Raw genomic sequence first — 22,631 nt, 5'->3', positions numbered from 1 at the left:
AAAACTAAACTATTTAAAAAACTTTTGCACCTAGCAAAAGGACAATTTCTTTTGTTTAAAAAGCTTTCCTTTGTATTTACAGATGACTATGGTAAGAAGATACAAAGCACCACAAGACAGTAACTGGTGAGTTGCAAAAACCTGATTTAAAAAAAAAATTCCAGCAAGGCTTCAGAAACACCACACCAGTAACAAAGCTTATTTCTGCATCCTGTTTATATATTTTTTCCCATCATGCACAGGTACCTCTTTTATTTAAGTGAATCGAAAACCAAGCTACAGATCTATCTATGTAAAGGGCATTACTTTATAAATCACAATGTGAGTCAAAGCTACAACTAATTGTTTGGATTTCTGCACTCTAAGTTATGAATCCATTTTTCATTCTAATTCAACTACTAATGGGAAAAAAAAAGGAGCAAAACCACTCTGAAATCTCTTATGAAGTATATTTTCAGAAGATGACACTCTCACTGTTATACTCAATCTCCTGCTTTTCATTGAGAAACAAAATTCATCACAGTACAACCCAGTTTTACCAGAAATTTCTATCACCCTTTGCCTGTGTTAGAAAATGTTGAGAGAAAAACCGTCTTTTTCTAAGAAATTACTTTCACTGTGAAAGTGAAAATGGAACACCGGGCAGCCTGGCAGGGAAAGATGTCTATTTCTATGGCATGTTTCCAAATGGGGAATATTTAGATCCAGAGAATATACAAAGATTCCTATTATTTCTCTTGCTCTTGATGAATTGCAAATATGTATAAAAATTAAGGGTAAGGAAAATTACTTTATACTCTATTTTGTTGAGTCTGTAAGAGTTTTCTCTATTTCCTAAAATCAGTTTTGGCTAATCAGACAATTTGAAAAACATCTCAGTAATCTCCTTGCAAATATTTCATTACCATATGAACATTTAAGTATCTAGATTACCAGTGTTACAATTCTTGATAGCTCCCCTTCAGTCACTGAAGAGCTTAGCACTGTGCTTATTATCTTTCCACCTCTACCCTTTTCATTACTCTTAATTTAAATACCCATGTGGACAATCCATCCAACACTTGGCCTCTATATGATGATCTTATCCTGGATACACCCCTATGATCAGACCCTAGACCTGAAGATCTCAATTTCAAGCATCTCACAATCTGAACAACCCTTCCTACTTCGGATCTCTTCCCCTAATCCTACCACTCTAACACTTCTCCCAGAACTCCAATCCACTAACTCTATCACTTCTCTTTTCTTTTTTAGTATCTATTATTACCTTTAAATCTTAATTTCCACTATTATAATCGCTGCCTTGCTCCTTTCTTACTCTGTCAGTATTCACATGACAAAACCCCAAACCTGTTAAATCCAACTTTTTATCTGTTCCATAATTTCTACCAAGTAGCTGAACAAGACTAGAGAAAAAAATACAACTGTGGTGGTTGTTTTCACTTTAAATTCATGACCACAAACCTCAAAGAGTGCCCTCACTGTTGCCAGGCAATCATACTACTCCCTTTTACAGCAAAATGCCTTAAAAAGGAGTTGACTATAGTTGCTATCTCCATTTCTTCCCCTCCCTTTCTTTCCTGAAGCTACTCTGATCAAGCTTTCATTTCCATCACTCTTTTGGGTATCTTGTCTAAGTTACCAATTTCCAGTCCCAGCAGCACTTATCAGCGTTGATTACTCTTCCCTCTTTGAAACACCTTCTTTATGTGGCTCCTAAAACAATGCATGCTTGCATCTTTCCTCCCGCCTCACTGGCCACTCACTTTACTCTCCTTTGCTGGAATTGCCTCCTGTGCCCCACCTCCCCGGGGCTCATCCTCAGACCTCTTCTCCTCTTTATCAATATTCATTCTCTGGGCAAACTCATCCTATTTCATGGCTTTTAATACCATACATGAGCTAATGACACCCAAATTTATATCTTCTACCCCACTCTTCCCTGAACTCTAGATACACATATTTACCACCCTCTGTCCTGCACATTGCACTCCAGCTACACTGCCCTTCTTGCTGCTCCTTACACATGTCAGGCATGCTCCCGTCTCACTGTGTTGACTTGAAGTTCCCTCTACGAGGAACGCTCTTCCTCTGAACAGTCCCGTGCCCCTCTCTATAGTGCCCCTTCACTATTAAGGTCTCTGTTCAAATGTCACTTTATGCAGAGGACTTTCTAAAATAGCACCCCCTTACCCTGATTCATAGCATTTATCACCATATGACATTACATTATCTATTTGCATGTTCGTCTGCTTTATTGATCTGCTTTATTGACTCTTATCTCCTACTAGAATGTAAGCTCCAAAAAAAAAAAATTCTATGTAAGCTCCATGAGGGTAGGGTATTTGCCCATGTTGTTTACTGTCTAGCACAGAGTGGGCACCAAAACATTTATTACATGATTTTAAGCTATGTTTAAGTTTTCTGCTTTATCTCCAAGAGGTTGGATTATGAGAACATTTCAATAGATAAGCTGTACATTTCAGTAATGTTTGAGTTTTTTACAATCAACATGTACTACTTTTGTTACCAGAACTGAGAAAAAGAACAAATAATTAAAATGTTAAAACAACAATAATGAAAAATAATCAAATTATATAAATTTGAGACTATATATTTATGTAAACTACTAAGAAAAAGTTTTTTAAATAAGTCAATAGGACTTAGACAAGGATGACACACAGGTTTTATCTTGAAAGCCAATGTAGTTGATTGGTAATGGCTGCTTGAGTGCTATATTGAAAGGGACCCTGAAGCTAAATTGGGCTCAGCAGAAAAGAAGGATGTTTTCTAGGAAAATGGAAGGGGTGGGAATTGTGGCCTTCAGGCCAGATCAATGCCACTCCATGACTTTAAATCTATATGTGTACTATTTTCAATCCTTTATATTCAGCTGAGTGCTCCCACAAATTCCATATTTGCACACTTACCACCTACCTGAGATCTCCATATAAATGTCTAATGAGAGATCTCAAACTTAGTAACAACCAAAACAGAACTTTTGATCCACAATGCCCTTCAAAAACACACACACACACACACTACTCTTCCCCTAGTCTTTCCTTTTTCAGTAATGACACCTTCATCCATTCGGTTGCTCATGTAAAAACTCTAGGAATTATTCTTGATTCCCCTCTTTCACTCAACCCTGACCTAAACATTCATGTCCACGAGCAAATCTTATTAGCTCTAGGCTCAAAGCATTTTCTAATTTTATCTGTGTCTCTCCACCTCTTAGATCAGTGCCTTAGATCAAGCCGCCATGGCCTCTCATTTGGTCCACCACAGTACCTTTCTAGCTGGTCTGCCTTTTCCCATTCTTTCCCCTTATAATCCATTACCTACACAGCAGCCAAAATGATTTTTAAAAATACAAATCAAATAATATCACTTCTCTATGGTTTCCCACTGCACTTGAAATAAAATCCAAACTCCTAACCCAGGCCTCTCTCTCCAACATGATCTCAAACCACTCTCCCCTTACTCCCTATGCTTCAGTCATATTGGCGAACACTGTTTTCACTAGAGGTCTTTTAAAAACACTAGCTATTCCTGAGACTAGAATGTTCTTCCTCTGGCAGGCTCTCTTGTGACATTCAGATCTCAATTTAAATGGCCCCTTTTCAGAAGACTTCCCTTTATCACTCAATCTCAAGTGGCAATTCAGTTACTATCATCCTATCTTAACTCTCTGCACAATACAAATAACTACTTGATATTTGAGTGCTTTATTTATTAATTTGGTTGTTGCTTCTCTTTGCTACTATAATGTAAAATAAAACAGCAAGTATCTTGTCTTTTCACCACTCTGGTGAGAGAGTTGATTCAAGAAAAATTTGTTGCAAATGATTTATGCAGTTTCTTTTTGTTTGTTTTTTTTTGTTTTTTTGTGAGGAAGATTGGTCCTGAGCCAACATCTGTGCCAGTCTTCCTCTATTTTGTATGTGGGATGCTGCCACAGCATGGCTTTATGAATGGTGTGTAGGTCTGCATCAAGGATCGGAACCCCCGAACCCCAGGCCACTGAAGTGGAGTGGCCTTAACCACTTAACCACCAACTTAACCACTACGCCACCACGCCACCACGCCAGCCCCTGTGCAGTTTTTTAATGTGTTATATTTCAGTAAAAAAGTTGTGTGTGTGTGGATGGGTGTATGTGTGTATTTATTTATTCACTCATATTTATGGAATAACTAAATGGGAATAGAACTAAGTAAGAATTCCCTATTTGGGATTAGAGAAAATAATTCTCTGAGGCTGAAAAAAACAAGAATTTATTTTGAGTCAAATCCAAAATATACCAACTTTTTGCCTGGCAGATCTGGTGCTGACCTCACAACAATAAAAAACTTTGCCCTCACAGAGCTAAAGAGAGAAAATAAAATAGGCTATTTCAATATACAGTCATGCACCACATAATGACATTTCAGTCAACAACAGACCACATATACAACAGTGGTCCCATAAGATTAGTACCATACAGCCTAGGTGTGTAGTAGGCTATACCACCTAGATTTGTGTAAGTACACTCCATGATGTTTGCACAATGAAGAAATCACCTAATGATGTGTTTCTCAGAACATATCCCTGTCATTAAGCAACGCATGACTGTAGTAAGTAAGTGCCATGAGAGGAATAGTAAAAGGTGCTACAGGTATAACCCAGCCTGAGAAGTGGAGAATCAGGAAACGCTTCCTGAATGAAGTGCCATTTAAACTGAAATGTGATCTGAAGGATGAGTAGTTGTGATGTATCTACTTGGGCGGTAGTGGGGGGACAGGGGAAAGGGAGAAGAACACTAAGAGTAAGAGTATTTTGGATAGAGGAAAGATGATCAAAGCCCAGCATCCAGAGAGCTCATAACACCTTTTCAGGAAACTGAAAGTAGTTTACTGTGGCTGGAGAGCCGAACAGAAATTGAGAGGGGGTGAGAGAAAGACTGAAGCGATAAAGGGGTAACATCATGAAGCCCTACTAAGAAGTTAAGACTTTATCCTGAAGGTAAGAAGGAGCCACTGAAGAATTTAAAGCAAGATAATGTTTCCATGTATCATAATCTTCATTAAAGAAAGATCACTTTAGCCACAGTGTGGAGAAGAGTTTAGAGGGAGACAGAGAGGCCAACCTCTCCCAAGCAAGAAATGATATGAGAATTAGGATAATATTAGTGGATACAAAAAAATAGTGAATATTAAGATCCTACTCTAAGAAGTATTAGAAGCAGCTAAAAATTATAATACAAAAAAATAAAAATAAAATGAACACTGAACACACAAATAAAGAGGTACAGATGGAAGTTACCAAATCTATCAGGAGTTAAGTTTCATAGACTATGCAACACATAAGCTAAACTTTCAAGGAAGTGTTCTAAGATATCCAAAGATGAAAAAGAGGCATTCCAAGCTTTATAAAAGACTTTTACGTAGCAGAGTTCCTTCCTAGTACAAATAACTTAAAGAAATTTTAAAAATTATCTGCATGTTTAAAATGTATATCCTGTTTTTTAGGTAAAAACTTAAAAATCTGTATTTATGACTAATTTATAAGATTATAATTTCATTGTAATTTATTAAGTCTATTCTATTCAACAAGCCAAAATCATCATTGGCCTGCCTTCTAGTAGGTTTTTATTCTCATTAGAAAGAAAGTTTTACTGACAATAAAATCATATGGATAAATAAAACAAAAACAGTCCAATCAAGACACACACACACATATATATATAATTAACTAATATATTAAATAATGTAAGACTGTGAAATAAAGGCACATATTATTCCATTATTCTGATAAAAATTAAACCAATAATAAAAAGTATCTCAGGGTGAGATAAATTTAAGAGATAATAACTATACAATCTAATTCAGCAAGTATTTATTGAGAATTTATACACACACTTTTGTAAACACATTGACACTATGGTAGGCAATAGAGAGATAAAGAGCTAGGAGACAGATTCTTCCTTAGGAATTAGGGAGACAGACATAAATAGACCTTAGTAATAAGCATTTTTAAAAGACTTCTGCAATGACTTTATAAATTAAATAGTTCTAGAAGAGACTTTAATATTCTTTTGCATATGATAGTGCAAGATACAGACATCAAAGGAATAAGATTCTAACTATAGTTAATACATTTTATGTTTCCACTGCTCTACTCTACAGATAGAAGATTGGATTCAAGAAAATTACTACTAATTTGAATTACAGACCAAAAAGATTACCAAAAAGAAATAGCAAAACCTAGGCAAGAAATAAATGGCAAAGAGGAAAAAATAGGAAGATGAAAAGAGAAATAATCTATGTAGGAATTTGTTAAAGACCAAAGGAAAACCAACAAAATAATAATTTGTATTTTAGATCTGTATTTTAAGTAGCACATTTACCACCTCTCATTTTAATACTTGAAAGTACTAACACTTACCTTACAACTATAAGCATGGATATCAGAATTGAACAAATAGGATCTGCTATCATCAGACCAAAATTTTGCATCATGATGGCAGAGGCAATTACACCAATACTCCCAAGTGTATCTGCTAGAATATGTAAAAATACACCTAGAAACAAAGCATAATCAGAATTAAAATAATATCTTCTGATCAACTGAAAACAGAAATATTTCTTAAAACTATATTCTTGATTTTATATATAAAAAACTAAATACCAATTTAAAAATCAGAACGAATGTAGATTCTCTGTTTAGTAATAAAGTAATAGTATATTTGGGAATTGAAATAATCTTTCCTTTTTCAAATCAGCAGTGTTAAAATATCTGATTCATAAATTATACTTGCTCTTAATGATCCTTAATATTTTGGTATAATATGAATGAAGAAGTAGAGAAATAAGTTGATTTTAAAAATTGTTTGAGCACATTCAACTCTGGTTAAAAGAGTCCAGATGTTAATTAATAATTTGTTAGAAGAAAACTGCATTAGACTGAAAGAACTTTTCAAGAAAACATTGTTTATAACCACAAATATATGTACACACACAGCCCTCTGCTGGTAATTAAAATTATTACCACTTGAGACTAGAATTTCCTCTAACTCTGATATACTTGTTAATTATCCTGAAGGTTTTGTTACCTAAAATCACATACTAAGCTCAAACTTGATATGAAAGAAAGTAGGGATGTGAATATTAAAATATATTTTTAACTTTTAATAATTAAATATTAAATTGGTAGGATACTGATATTCTAACTGTCCAACAACCTAGATGGAATATTGTGATACTGTGATTTATAATTAGAAATATGTGTTTGGTCTTTGTCCCTGTTTCCGGCACAGAGCTCCTAAAAACCCTTGGAATTTCCTAAGTGATGAGAATGACAAAGGTATCTCTTGTTAACGTTAATGAGGTGACTCTGGACGGCACCTAAGGATGGCGGTTGGTAGCCAGGAGAACCAACCACGTGATATTAGAGGGTGGGAACTTTCAGTCCCACCCCAGACTTCTGACTTCTGGGTGTTGGAGAATTTCTTGGGGTATGTGGGGAAAACCCCTCCATCAGAACTGAGTGCCGAGTCTTAGTTGGTGATCAGACATGGGATCAGAGCCAGAACGCATTAAATATTAACATTTAATAATTGATACTTGACTGGAAAACCATTAAAAAATGTCAAGAAGTAAGTTTAAAATACATTATTTCTTAAAAATACTTAACTAAGACAATAAATCATTTAACATTTAGATCTTTAGGTAAAATTTACTGTACAACAAAACATTGTCTCTTGAACAAACTTCAACCATATGTTGCTAAAAATAAAACATTCTTCAATAGCATCAACTATTCTACCTGAAAAGGAATACTTAATATGTAAAAAAGCATGTGTCTACTTTAGAAATACTTATTTTTCTTTTTTAGTATTCACTGGACAATTAAAGGCAAAGCATTTATTATTTGTTAGGTGTAAAACACAGACTTACTGAAACTTGAAAACACTTTCTAATAATTTAAAAACAGACTATTAACAGGTCCAATCGAATCTTAAGGTGCGCTAGGAAAATATGCTTCAATTCATCTGCTACTGAGGAATTTTATGTCAAGTATTATATCTAACATAATTCATCCCTCAGTACCTGATATACTTTTCATTTGAATAGAGTATTGACCTTTATAACAATTCTTCAAAATGCTAATGGCTTTTTTCTGTAAGAAAAATAATATTATGCCAGAAGCTTACTTATAGAAAAAAATTCTGTTTCTCGAATTCAAGTCATGGAGTGACGTCAGCATCATGGCGGAGTGAGCTTTCCCGTGAATTCTTCCCCCACAAGATACAACAAAAGTAACAGCCACAGACCAACAACGGAATCCCAGACAGTGAAAAGCTAGAGCGGAGGGATCCACACTGCCGCACATCTGAGAGCGGAACGTGCTGGGCCCCCGGAGGAAGTGGGGAGAGGTAAGGAGAACTCCGCTCCCTCCCCATCAGATCAGCGATCCGGTCCGCGCGGCTCCCAGAGAGGGGGGAGGGGCGGCCCTCGGAGGGAAACTGTAGCTCTTCGGGCTCTCTCAGCCAGTGGGAAACTCCCGCACAGAGGGCTCAGAGGAGCCACAGGGCTACCATCAACATCTGAGCAACCCAGAGAGCGGATAAAGAGGGGCAAACGAGAAGCCTCCCATGTCAGGGACCCAGAGGGCAAAAGAGAGAGCTCCCCCCTCCCCGCAACCCGGAGTCTGCAGCTCGACCAGATCTAGCGGTCCGAGGCAGACCTGAATAAACTGGACTGGACCCGTGGATCGCAGTGGGGAAAAAAAACAAAACAAAACAAAACAAAACTGCGGATCGCAGCAGAAAAACTGGGGCAGAGCGCAGGGGGCTTAGACTACACAGCCCTTTACCACCAGACAGTGGCGGCAGGTGGAAATTGCAACCAGAGACTTCCAGGATGAGGAAAATCAAAACCAACACAGGAACCACAATGCAGAAATATATGAAATCACCAGACCAGAAACAAAATGACAAGCACCCAGAAATCAACCCCGAAGACACAGAAATCCATAAACTAAATGACAGAGATTTCAAAATAGCTATCATAAAAACACTCAACGAAATACGAGACAACACAGACAAACAATTAAATGAGATTAGGAGTTTCTTCACAAAAGAGATTGAAATCATAAAGAAAAACCTATCAGTGCTGATGGAGATGAAGAACACAATGGAGGAGATAAAGGAGAATCTGGAATCTTTAAAGAACAGAGCTGACAATATGGAGGAAAGAATTAGTACTTTAGAGGATAGGAATACAGATATACTCCAGATGGAAGAAGAGAGAGAACTAAGACTAAAAAATGAAGAAAGACTCCGAGAAATATCGGACTCTATTAGAAAATGTAACATAAGAATTATAGGTATTCCTGAGGGAGAGGAGAGGGAAAGAGGAACAGAGAGCCTATTCAAGGAAATAATAGCTGAAAATTTCCCAAATCTGGGGAAGGAGCAGGAAATACCAGTAAGCGAAGCCAACAGGACGCCTATATATATTAACAGACAAAGGCCTTCACCACGACACCTAGTGGTAAGGCTAGCCAGGGTCAACGACAAAGAAACAATATTAAGGGCAGCTAGACAAAAACAAAAAATAACGTACAAAGGAACTCCCATCAGGCTCTCAGCGGATTTCTCAACAGAAACTTTTCAGGCTAGAAGAGACTGGAATGATATATTCAAAATACTAAAAGACAAAAACTTTCAGCCAAGAATACTCTATCCAGCAAAAATATCCTTCAAATATGATGGAGAAATAGTAACTCTCCCAGATAAACAAAAGCTAAGGGAGTTCATGGCCACGAGACCGCCACTACAAGAAATACTCAAGAAGGCCCTCAGGCCTGAAAACAAGAAGAGAAAGGGAACACAAAGCTTGGAGTAAGGAGAAAAGTAGGTAGACAAAATCAGAGAAATAGTAGATCTTTACCGGAATAGGTTAGCAACCACTTAAATACTAAACTCAAAGATCAAAGGAAGAAATTCACCAAAAATAAATTTAACCTCATCACTGTAAACACACAGCCACAACACAAGATAGAATAAGGTATAACAAGAGCAACTTAGAAGGGGAAGAGGAAAGTGACTGAATTGACTTAGTATAAGGAAATAGGAGGCTATCAGATAATGGACTATCTCATACAGAAGATTTTTCGCCCAAACCTCAAGGTAACCACTAAACAAATAATCAAATTAAAACCACATATGATAAACAAAGAGAAAACTAGAAGAATCATAAGACAGGACAACCAAACTGAATTGGCAGTCCAAAACAAATGGGACAAGAAACAAAGGAAATGCAAAAGAACCAGAAAATAAGTGACAAAACAGCAACATTCAACCCTCATATTTCAATAATTACCCTAAATGTAAATGGATTGAACTCTCCAATCAAAAGATACAGAGTGGCAGGATGGATTAAAAAGCAAGACCCAACAATATGCTGCCTTCAGGAAACACATCTTAGCACTAAAGACAAGCACAGGCTCAGAGTGAAAGGATGGAAGACAATACTCCAAGCTAATGGCAAACAAAAGAAAGCAGGTGTTGCCATAATCATATCAGACAAAGTAGACTTCAAGATAAAACAGGTTAAGAAAGACAAAGAAGGGAAATATATAATGATAAAAGGGACACTCCATCAAGAAGACATATCACTTATAAATATATATGCACCCAACATAGGAGCACCAATGTACATAAAACAACTATTAACAAACCTAAAAGGAGAAATCAACAACAACACAATAATAGTAGGGGATCTTAACACCCCACTTACAGCAATGGATAGATCATCCAGACAAAAAGTTAATAAAGAAATATTAGACTTAAATGAAAAACTGGACGAGATGGACCTAGTAGACATATACAGAGCACTCCACCCAAAAACAGCTGACTACACATTCTTCTCAAGCGCGCATGGAACATTCTCTAGGATAGACCATATGTTGGGAAACAAAGCAAGCCTCAATAAATTTAAGAAGATTGAAATCATAACAAGCATCTTTTCAGACCATAAGGCTATGAAACTGGAAATGAACCAGGAAAAAAAAACTGGGAAAGTGACAAAAATGTGGAGATTAAACAACATGCTACTGAACAACCAATGGATCATTGATGAAATTAAAGGAGAAATCAAAAACTATCTGGAAACAAACAAAAATGATAACATGCCATATCAAACCATATGGGATGCAGCAAAAGCGGTCCTGAGAGGGAAACTCATAGCGATACAAGCCCACCTTAACAAACAAGAAAAAGCCCTAATAGGCAACCTTAAATTACACCTAACAGAACTAGAAAAAGAAGAACAAACAAAGCCCAAAGCCAGCAGAAGGAGAGAAATAATAAAAATCAGAGCAGAAATAAATGATATTGAGACCAAAAAAACAGGAGAAAGGATTAATGAAACAAAGAGTTGGTTCTTCGAGAAGATAAACAAAATAGACAAACCCTTAGCCAGGCTAACTAAGAAAAAAAGAGAAAAGGCTCAAGTAAATAAAATTAGAAATGAAAGAGGAGAAATTACAACGGATACCATGGAAATACAGAGGATTATAAGAGAATACTATGAGAAATTATATGCCAACAAATTGGACAATCTAGAAGAAATGGATAAATTCTTAGACTTATACAACCTCCCAAAATTGAACCAAGAAGAAATGGAGAATCTGAATAGACCAATCACAAGTAAAGAGATTGAAATAGTAATCAAAAACCTCCCAAAAAATAAAAGTCCAGGACCAGATGGCTTCTCCAGTGAATTTTACCAAACATTCAAAGAAGATTTAATACCCATCCTCCTCAAACTATTCCAAAAAATAGAGGAAGATGGAACACTTCCTGAATCATTCTATGAGGCCAACATCACCCTGATACCGAAACCAGACAAAGACAATACAAAGAAAGAAAATTACAGGCCAATATCGCTGATGAACATTCATGCAAAAATCCTCAACAAAATATTGGCAAACCGAATACAACAATATATTAAAAAGATCATACACCATGATCAAGTGGGATTTATACCAGAGACGCAGGGATGGTTCAACATCCGCAAATCAATCAACGTGATACATCACATCAACAAAACAAAGAATAAAAACCACATGATCGTCTCAATAGACGCAGAGAAGGCATTTGACAAGATACAACATCCATTTATGATAAAAACTCTCAATAAAATGGGAATAGAAGGAAAGTACCTCAACATAATAAAGGCCATATATGACAAACCCACAGCTAACATCATACTCAACGGGGAAAGACTGAAAGCCATTCCTCTGAGAACAGGAACGAGGCAGGGCTGCCCACTCTCACCACTCCTGTTCAACATAGTACTGGAGGTTTTGGCCAGAGCAATTAGGCAAGAAAAAGGAATAAAAGGAATCCAAATAGGTAACGAAGAAGTGAAACTCTCACTATTTGCAGATGACATGATTGTATATATAGAAAACCCTAAAGAATCTGTTGGAAAACTGTCAGAAACAATCAACAACTACAGCAAAGTTGCAGGGTACAAAATCAATCTACAAAAATCAGTTGCATTTCTATATGCTAATAATGAACTAACAGAAAGAGAGCTCAAAAAGATAATACCATTTACAATTGCATCAAAAAGAATAAAATACCTAGGAATAAATCTTACCAAGGAGGTGAAGGACCTATACAATGAGAACTACAAGACATTATTGAGGGAAATCTACGATGACATAAAGAAATGGAAAGATATCCCATGCACGTGGATTGGAAGAATAAACATAGTTAAAATGTCTATATTACCTAAAGCAATCTACAGATTCAATGCAATCCCAATCAGAATCCCAATGACATTCTTCACAGAAATAGAAAAAAGAATACTAAAATTTATATGGGGCAACAAAAGACCCCGAATAGCTAAAGAAATCCTAAAGAAAAAGAACAAAGCAGGAGGCATCACAATTCCTGACTTCAAAACATACTACAAAGCAATAGTAATCAAAACAGCATGGTACTGGTACAAAAACAGACACACAGATCAATGGAACAGAATTGAAAGCCCAGAAATAAAACCACACATATACGGACAGCTAATTTTCAACAAAGGTGCTAAGGACATGCAATGGAGAAAGGAAAGTCTCTTCAATAAATGGTGTTGGGAAAACTGGACAGCCACATGCAAAAGAATGAAAGTGGACCATGTGCTATCGCCATTCACAAAAATTAACTCAAAATGGATCAAAGACCTGAAGGTGAGACCTGAAACTATAAAACTCATAGAAGAAAATATAGGCAACACACTATTTGACATTGGGTTTAAAGGAATCTTTTCGGATGACATGCCTACCCAGACTAGGGAAACTAAAGAAAAAATAAACAAGTGGGACTTTATCAGACTAAAGAGCTTTTATAAGACAAATGAAACCAGAATCAAGATGAACAAACAACCAACCAGCTGGGAGAGAATATTTGCAAAACATACATCTGACAAGGGGTTGATCTCCATAATATATAAAGAACTCACACAATTGAACAACAAAAAAACAAACAACCCGATCAAAAAATGGGCAGAGGAAATGAACAGACACTTCTCCAAGGAAGATATACAGATGGCCAATAGGCACATGAAAAGATGCTCAACATCACTAATCATCAGGGAAATGCAAATCAAAACAACACTAAGATACCACCTCACGCCCGTTAGAATGGCTATAATCACCAAGACAAAAAACAACAAATGTTGGAGAGGATGTGGAGAAACAGGAACCCTCATACACAGCTGGTGGGAATGCAAATTGGTGCAGCCTCTATGGAAAACGGTATGGAGATTCCTCAAAGAATTAAAAATAGAGATGCCCTATGATCCAGCCATCCCACTACTGGGAATCTATCCAACGCACCTGAAATCAACAATCCAAAGAGGCTTATGCACCCCTATGTTCATTGCAGCATTATTCACCATAGCCAAGAAGTGGAAGCAACCTAAGTGTCCCTCGACTGACGATTGGATTAAGAAAATGTGGTATATATATACAATGGAATACTACTCAGCCATAAAAAAAGACAAAATCGTCCCATTTGCAACAACATGGATGGGCCTGGAGCGTATTATGTTAAGTGAAATAAGCCAGAAAGAGAAAGACAAACACTGTATGATCTCACTCATATGTGGAATATAAACCAACACATGGACAGAGAAAACTGGACTGTGGTTACCTGGGAAGTGGGGGTGGGGGGTGGGCACAAGGGGTGAAGGGAGTCATATATGGGGTGATGGACAAACAAAAATGTACAACCCAAAATTTCACAATGTTAGAAACCATTAAAATATCAATAAAAAAAAAAAAAAATTCTGTTTCTCTAGGGCATTACAAATAGCAAAGAAATAAATAGATTAATAAGCGTTGGGACCATGTTAAGTTTTAAAAATAAGACTGGAGAAAATGCACATTGGAGTGGATTGAGGATCCTTAAGCTTCAAAAGTTTTAACTGACATGATTTTAAACCTTTATCTTCTTTAATGAGTGTTTTGATAGGATCAGAAATGAAAATAGCTCTAAACACTGCAAGGAAAAAGAATCCTTTGTTCTTCATTTTTCTTTGACTGAAAAGTCCCTGGCTGCATCTTATGTGCTGACCTGACAACTGGTTTTATTAGCAAGTGTCATCAATTATCTATGCCCTTCTTACTTTCTAGTAACTGTCAAGAAGAAAAATCATTAAAGAAATAAATCTAAACTGACATGTTTAACTTATACAGAAGTAGAAAGCCTTAGAAGACCTGGTAGGATACCGATATTTTAACTGCCCAAGAACCTAGAAAGCCTGGGGTTATATTGAAGATGTAGCAAACAAATGAAAAATTCAGTTCACTCAGTTTTCATGTGTTTGAGCATCTATGTGAAAAAGTTTTAATGCCAGGCAGTTATCCCTATCCTTCAGCTATCTACTGAGCTGTTTCAGCCACCATAAATTGATGGGTACTCAGAAAACATTAACTAATTTTCACAACAGTTTGTATAAAAGATAATTAGGAAGGCAAATCTAACCTCTCTTCCCTTGGCTTGTGATGATTTCCAAAACTAAAAATAAACTCTTAACATCAAGACTAATTAATAGCATTGAACACAGATGCATTACATATGCATGATTACAGGCTATTTCAGCAAATGCCATTCTAAAACAATTCTATATATTTTGCAAATGAAAAACTAGTGACTGGAAGACACATTTAAGCCTCTTGAAATAAACTCCTCTGTATGGAGGAACATATTCACAGGGAAAAATAAAGCGCAAAAGCTATACCAAGAAATAGTAGAGAAAAGTAGGTGCAGTAGAGATTGGATCACAAGTTATTGAGAAAGTTAAATTGAAGTCAAAAGTTAATAAGGCAGGAAGATGGGGAGCTGGGAATTAGGAAACTTTGACAATGAAGTCTAAAAGGAAATTCAGGGCCAAAGATTGGTTTACATCCCAAAAAAGAAACTACCATAGTTCACAGACAAGACTGAGTTTCTCTGGCTTGTAAAATTTTGTAATATATCATTTTACGTGATATGTAAGCTCCTCCTCAGGTACCATCATTTGATGCCTATGGATATGACCGAGGTCTCATTTTGCCTACATTCTTAAAAAATATAATAGATTTTATTTTTGAGAGCAGTTTTAGGTTCATAGCAAAACTGAGTGAAAATAGAGATTTCCAAAATACCTCCTATCCCAACTCATGCATAGCCTCTCCCAGTGTCAACATCTCTCACCAAAGTAGTTTTTGTTACAACTGATGAAACTACACTGACATCATTGTCACCCGAAATCCATAGTTTACATTAGGGTTCACACTTGGTGTTGTACATTCTTTGTGTTGGGATGTATTACATTTTTAGCATTAAATTTTTCCTCAACATAAACACATATTGAATATTATTCTCGGAAAACTTATTTAATAATCTTACAAAGGCAAACATACTACTATGGTGTTACAATAGTCATTCACAGGGGTATCATTTATATTTAAGCAGTATAGTTTCTGAATATTTTAATCTTCTTATTAAATCAGAGAAAACAGCCAAGTGACAATTAAAAGAATGTCTGCTAATATACCTAATTGTATATAGAAAAAAATCACTAGGAAGGCTAACATTTTAAACACAATTCTATATTACATATTTTACTAAAAGGAAAACTTCAGATAGCTCAAAACTATGAAACCAGTTTCATAAAACTGAGAATTATACAAATTGCTTTTCATACCTTGTAAAATCTGTCTGCTGGGTCCTGTTGTTTCTTTTAAGGAGGGACCATCTGTAGAGAGTTAAGGTAAATTATTTTAAAACATGTCTTCAATTCCTGATTCAATTTTTGCAATTCAGAGTAGTTTTCATTCAAATGTATCGTGAAAGATGCATGAATATACAGCCATATCAGACCTACAAAATTATTTTTAAAATTTAATGTAGTAATTTAATGCAGATAGTCATGGGCAAGTTCAAAATGCATCAACGGTACAGACTATTTAGGAAATTATTATATTAAGCAATCTCTTAAAAAAATACAGTAAGTTAAAAACACTGAAAATCTTCTAACATTCATAACATACCTTATATAGCTTGCTACGTTAATTTTACAATTGAAAAATTCAGAAAAAACAAAACTACTGCTTGAAGTTATTAAGAAGTCCAGAAATGAAGCCAGGACAGCATCCAGGAAAACTGAACTACGGCAAACAGTAGTTTTCCAACAGCTTCTAGATGGATATGGCAAGCTTTTCACGCAGAAGAGATAAAAACATTTTTTCATTTTGCCTTTATGTTGAAAAAATGAAAAAAAATTACAATTTCTATTCTTAAATACTTTGAAGATTGAAATACTTGAAGATTACTAATCAGCTTTAACATCAAAGCAGAAAATATAGGTAAACAATGTAAAAGATTAGCAATATTCATTAAAAGGGATCATCAGGCGGACTGAAAGCTTTCTGGTCAGGACTAACAGAGAGCCTGCCTGGGGTCATGGTTCTGGGCCCACAGCACCACAGAGCTGACACACCCTCATTACTACGGCTTTGATAAAGCACTGTAACAATGCCAGAAGAGGTATAACAGCACAAGGCTGCACAACGATTTCTATCTGGATGTGACACTGCTGTGTGGGGAGAAAGATGTAGCTACCTTGAAAATCCTGCTGATAGCCAAAAGTGTAACTGTTGTAAAAATCCAGCTCCTAATCAAGACACCAGATTTCTGTCTGTAGGTAGTAGGTCCAGATAAAGACAGTCATTTTTGACATAATTATTTTAAAAGATATATTCTGCTATACTAATATAATATAATATATAAAACAACATAACTCCCATCTATGTAAAACCTAAAAGTCCTTCTGGATATAAATTTATCTGTAGCAGAGACTGGCTAGTTGCTTACAGATCCATTTTTTTCTTCCTCTTTGATAAACAACTAAACTATATTTCCCAGGCTCCCTTGAGTTAGGTGGTATATGTGACTGAGTTGTAAACAAAAAAATATGATATCTAAACCACTTCCAGGCTCATAAGAATGTCCCACATGATTTTCTATATACTCTATCTCCAGCTAGATGCAGAGAATCCAGTGGTGGACTTGAAGGGTTAAGAATCCCATTGATGGAAAGAGCCTGGATCCCTGAATTGCCATGAGGAACAGAGCCCCCACCCTCGACCGTATCAACCCAACAGCAAGATATAAACCTTTACTGCTTAAGTCACTCAGATATGACCAGTTAAAACAAACAAACAAACAAACAAAAAAACAGCTAGCTTTACTCACAGTGCAACATTCCAATAAATATGAAGCTCACAGTATTTCCCAGTGAGACCATACTGTCTCTTATATGCAAAATGGAATCACAGCCCTGTTAATTTTGTATTCTCAGATTGGCTGATATAATAGTGAAGGCAGAGTAACAGTTAAGAGCAGATTTTGGAGTTGGATTCCCCTGTGTTTAAAGCCTAGCATTTCCATTTAGTAGTTACTATGATTTCTTTGTGCCCTGATGTCATACCAATTCTTCTTTCCCACTTACCCTTCTCTCTCTTGACCAAAAAAGGGCTACCTTGCACCTATCCAGAATCTTACTACAGTGCATTGCCAGGGTATTAGAAAAATTCTAGGGCAACAAACAAGGGGTCAATTACAAATGTTGCTGGTAATATTAGAAAAGTAATGCCTCTATGGCTAGCAAATCCTTTTGTAAGCAACATGGTTTCCAATTTTTTTCTTTTAATAAAATGTAGGGATTAGCTAATGACACTTCCAATTAACAGATCATAAAAAATAATTTTTAACAATAAAGTATTATAAATAATTTTTAATAATAGATCATTATATAATTTTTGGAATGCAATTCTGAAGGTGTTCAAAGAACTAAGTGAAAGTGCTCTAACAGAATTGCTTCTATTTAAGGTTTCTCAGTACTTACACTGTAAAGATGAAAAATAGGAACCCAACTGATGCCAAAACCTGTTTTATGCTAGTGTTATTTACCCATAAACCAATTGAGAAAAGAAAAAGAGCTCCAATCATTAAGGTACATATTTCAAATAAAATGTTGCTTTCTTAAGGTTATATATGTATCAAAATTTTGAAAACAGAATTATTTTGACTGACTTTGTACTAGTAAAAATTACAATAACTCCATCCAAAAGAAATGTTTAAACGCTAAGTCTTCTGTTCCTAGGAAATAAAAAGTTTACATTTATATACATATTTTATTGCCAAGAATTATAACAGATGATCAATTAAAGACTTAACACAAATATAATCCATTAGTAAACATTCTGGAAAGGAAATGGAATGGAAATAAGAATTCAAGGAGAAACAGGATACTGTAAAATTTATAACTGTTTATATGTTTTTGAAGGGGTGATAGTGGGTCTCAAACCACTAAGGTATTTAGAGACCACCGAACATATTCAATATAGAGTAATATAGAAGTTTCAATCTAAAATATCTACAATGTGTAAGAAGTTATATTCTTTGCAATTATTTAAACAAAAATTTTTTAGAAATCATCTTAAAAATCTGTGATACACAGTTTTCAAAATTATTTTGAGATGCATGTGAGCAAAACTTAGAAAATCAAGGTTTTAAAGCATACCAGTGTAATAGTTACAAAAACACAGCAAATTTTAGAGACTGAAAAGTTAGGGGGTTAATACTCAGTCTCCAAGGCCCCTTTCATATTTTCAAATCTAAAACTTTAAGATTCTATGTCGCAAGTACAGACAATATTTAAGCATATAATTTATTTAATGATTAATCAAATTGTATCACCTAAGCAACTTCTGTCTACTACTCGATACTCTAAAATTTCATGAATAAACTATTTAAAATATAATTTTAAAATAAAATATTAAATTGAAAATTATCTTATAATTTAGTGCCCAATGCTATGTAAGTCTTATAATTTAGTGCCCAGTGCTATGTAAGTTAGCATACTAAGATTTCTAAGGGAACATGGACACAAATACATCAGGTGATAACAAAATTACAATGAAAACGTGAAAAATTGAAAACCTCTGTTGTATTTTTATAAGCCTAGATATAGCACAAAAGGCTTCATCATACTTTAAAAAAATCATGATTTTCATTTGCTAGAATGCAACTTTTCCTCATTCACTGACACTCATTTAAAATAGTGGCATTTTATTATGATATAATTACTGAAACAAAGCTATATCCACTGCCTTATACAAGTTAATTTCATTATACACTAAAAAGGAACTAGCCCTGGGAACCATTTAGTCTTTTAGAAAGGAAGTTGACTGCAATATCTTTTTAACAGACTATTTCAACTAGGAAAAGTAATCTACACAATTCTGTTCATTTGGAAGGCTGTCCATTTCAAAGTCTTTAGGCTGTACTCACCATGAGAATGAAAGTGTCCATGTCCATGACCATGATCATGGCTATGTGCAGCACCATGTTTCAGTTCATGACTATGGCAGTGATCTCCATGGCCATGTGCCTGATCCAGAGCACCATTAAAGAGGGAATGACTGTGTCCATGGCCTAAAAAACAAAGAGTGTTACAACAACAGGTATGTAAAAATATATTATTTAATAGTTACAATAATAGTGATGTTAGTGAAAAGACTTAGCTCTAAAACCAGATTAACTCAATAAACTTTTACTTGTAAAAAGTGTCATAGATTCATTAAAACAATACTGAGTTCCTACTATTGAGTACAGGAAGGAAATGAAAGGATGGAGGGAAGTGGTAGACATTACTGGAGATGAAAATAAGTGAGCAGTGAGAAATATTTAAAGAGATTAGATGTTATTTATTCATTCAAGAAATACCTATTTGGAACACACTGTTATAGATACCATTCTAGGCACTAGGGATAAAGCAGTGAAAAACACAGACAAAAATCTTGGCCAAAACATTCCAAGTACTATTACACACACTAACAAAGATAAAACAAGATGTATGCATATGGTCACATTGAGGCAGAGGTAGGAAGGCTGCCGCGTTTGGTAAAAGGATCGATAAAATTATATTAAAGCAGGTAGAATCCTTAGGAACAAATAAAATAATGCAGAATCCTCTCTCCATAGCAGACCTAAAAACTACTACACCATCAAAAAAACATCTTATACAAGCTATTCCAAAGCACAGAAAAATACTGGATGTTACCTAATTCAAAAATATCACTTATACTCACAAAAGTCTTAAACACCAGTAAATCAAATCCAGCATCGCATTATATGAAAAATCATGAAAACGGGAAGATCAACTTCCAGAATGGTGAAGAGGGGATGTTGGCAAACTAGCTTTCCCTCTCAAACAAAAATATGAGGAACACAACTAAAAATCAACCATTTCAGAACTCTGTAAATTAACCAAAATCACAAAATGAACTAACAATCATCTATCCAAGAGAAACTACCAGACCTCAGTAAGGCAGTAGGGTCTTTGATATTTTTACTTGGGGTTATTCCCATTCTACCTCCTGCCACAGTGCAGTTGAAAGTAGCCAAAAGCCAGCAGCACTACATACAATGGAGAGATCTGATTTCTTTTGAAGCTGTTAAAAGCAACACCTCCAGAACAGAGTTAATATTTTGTTCAAACTTGCAATTCCCTGAAAAAATCTCTATTCTCAATGGACTCAGAGCTCAGCTCTGCGAATTCCATGGCCACATACCACAGGAAATGAATTAGTCCACTTCCCAAGAAAAATAACAACAACTAACTTTGAGAGGAGAGGATGAAGTAATCTGATACTGGAGTTGTTTTAATATAAAATGTCCAGTATTCAACAAAAAAATTAAAAGACATGCAAAGAAAGAGGAAAGTATGCCACATACACAGGAAAAAACATCAGCCAACAGAAAACGTTCCTGAAGAGAACCCAGATTTTGGACTTAATAGACAAAGACTTTAAATCAGCTATCATAAATATCTTCAAAGAACTTAAGGAAATCATGAGAATGAAGAATGAAATCATAAAGAATGAAAGTATAACAATGATGACTTACCAATAGAGAATATCAATAAAGAGCTAGAAATTATAAAAAAGAACGAAACAGAAATTCTGAAGTTAAAAAAATATATAATAACTAAAATAAAATATCTACTTTAGAAGGGCTCAACACAGATTTGAGCTGCAATAATAGCAAACGTGAAAATGGATGAATAGAGATTATCCACTCCGAGGAGTTGGAAAAAAAAGAAATAAAGAAAAACGAACAGAGCTTAGAGACCTATAGAAACATCAAGTGTACCAACTTAAGTGTAACAGGAGTCCCAAAAAGAGACAGAAAAAAATATTTGAAAAAATAATGGCTGGAAACTCCCCAAATTTGATGAAAAATATTAACCTACACATTCAAGAAGCTCAGGAAACTCCAAGTAGAATAAACTCAACAAAGCCAAAACTACAGACTTTATAGTCAAACTGATGAATGTCAAAGAGAAATCTTGAAAGTTGTACAGCAAAATACAAAGGACTTATCATTAACCAGGGAACTTGAATAAGATTAACTGCTGACTTCTCCACAAAAACCATGGAGGCCAAAAGACAGTGAGATGAAAAAACCAAATGTTAGAAAAAGATTCAACCAAAATTTTAAATTCAACTAAAATCCAATCCAAATCCACACAAACAAATAAAGAGCAGCAGGAAAAGTAATTAAGAAAGAGAGGATAAACATACTTTTTTTTATTTGTAACTTGTTTCTTCTATATGTTTTAAAAGATGACTGCATAAAGCAATAATTATAAAACAGTATTGATGGGTTTATAACATTAAAAACATAATAATCTGACAATAATAGTACAAAGGAGAAAGTACACCTTTGGAGGAATGGAGGTATACTGAAGCAAAGTTTTTGTGTATTATTGTTACTATTAATCTGAACTAGATTGTTTTAAGTTAGGATGCTACTTGTAATCCCCAGGCCAATAATTAAGAAAATAATTCAAAAATATATAGTAAAAGAAACAACAGGAGAATTCAAAAGGTACACTAAAAAATATCTGTTTAATTTAAAAGACAGGAATCAAGGAACAGAGTAACAAAAAGGACAGAAGATATAGAAAACAAATATTAAACTGGCAGATGTAAATCCTTACCTTAGTGGTAATTACATGAAACATAAACTGTT

General features: G+C 35.1%; 1 protein-coding gene and 1 long non-coding RNA gene across 3 annotated transcripts in view; one reads left to right on the top strand and one right to left on the bottom strand.

Moving 5' to 3' along the window:
- LOC131404212 (uncharacterized) overlaps window positions 1-4,007 on the top strand; it is a 43,638-nt gene extending 39,631 nt beyond the window's left edge. The window contains exons 2-3 of the long non-coding RNA XR_009219749.1: window positions 83-126; window positions 3,899-4,007. This is a non-coding gene — a long non-coding RNA (uncharacterized LOC131404212). The remainder of the gene's footprint in view (window positions 1-82; window positions 127-3,898) is intronic.
- SLC30A7 (solute carrier family 30 member 7) overlaps window positions 1-22,631 on the bottom strand; it is an 81,073-nt gene that overhangs the window by 33,266 nt on the left and 25,176 nt on the right. For both annotated transcript variants that reach the window (XM_058538644.1, XM_058538643.1), the window contains 3 exons: window positions 19,887-20,030; window positions 16,237-16,287; window positions 6,425-6,560 (listed from right to left, as the gene is read on the bottom strand). In XM_058538644.1, coding sequence (XP_058394627.1) covers window positions 6,425-6,560; window positions 16,237-16,287; window positions 19,887-20,030 — 331 coding nt within the window. The remainder of the gene's footprint in view (window positions 1-6,424; window positions 6,561-16,236; window positions 16,288-19,886; window positions 20,031-22,631) is intronic.

Source organism: Diceros bicornis, chromosome 4 (assembly GCF_020826845.1).
Source record: "Diceros bicornis minor isolate mBicDic1 chromosome 4, mDicBic1.mat.cur, whole genome shotgun sequence".
In the NCBI taxonomy this organism is placed as follows: Eukaryota; Metazoa; Chordata; class Mammalia; order Perissodactyla; family Rhinocerotidae; genus Diceros; species Diceros bicornis.
The sequence above is the reverse complement of the archived record's forward strand: the minus strand, read 5'-3'. Positions and strand labels throughout refer to the sequence as shown.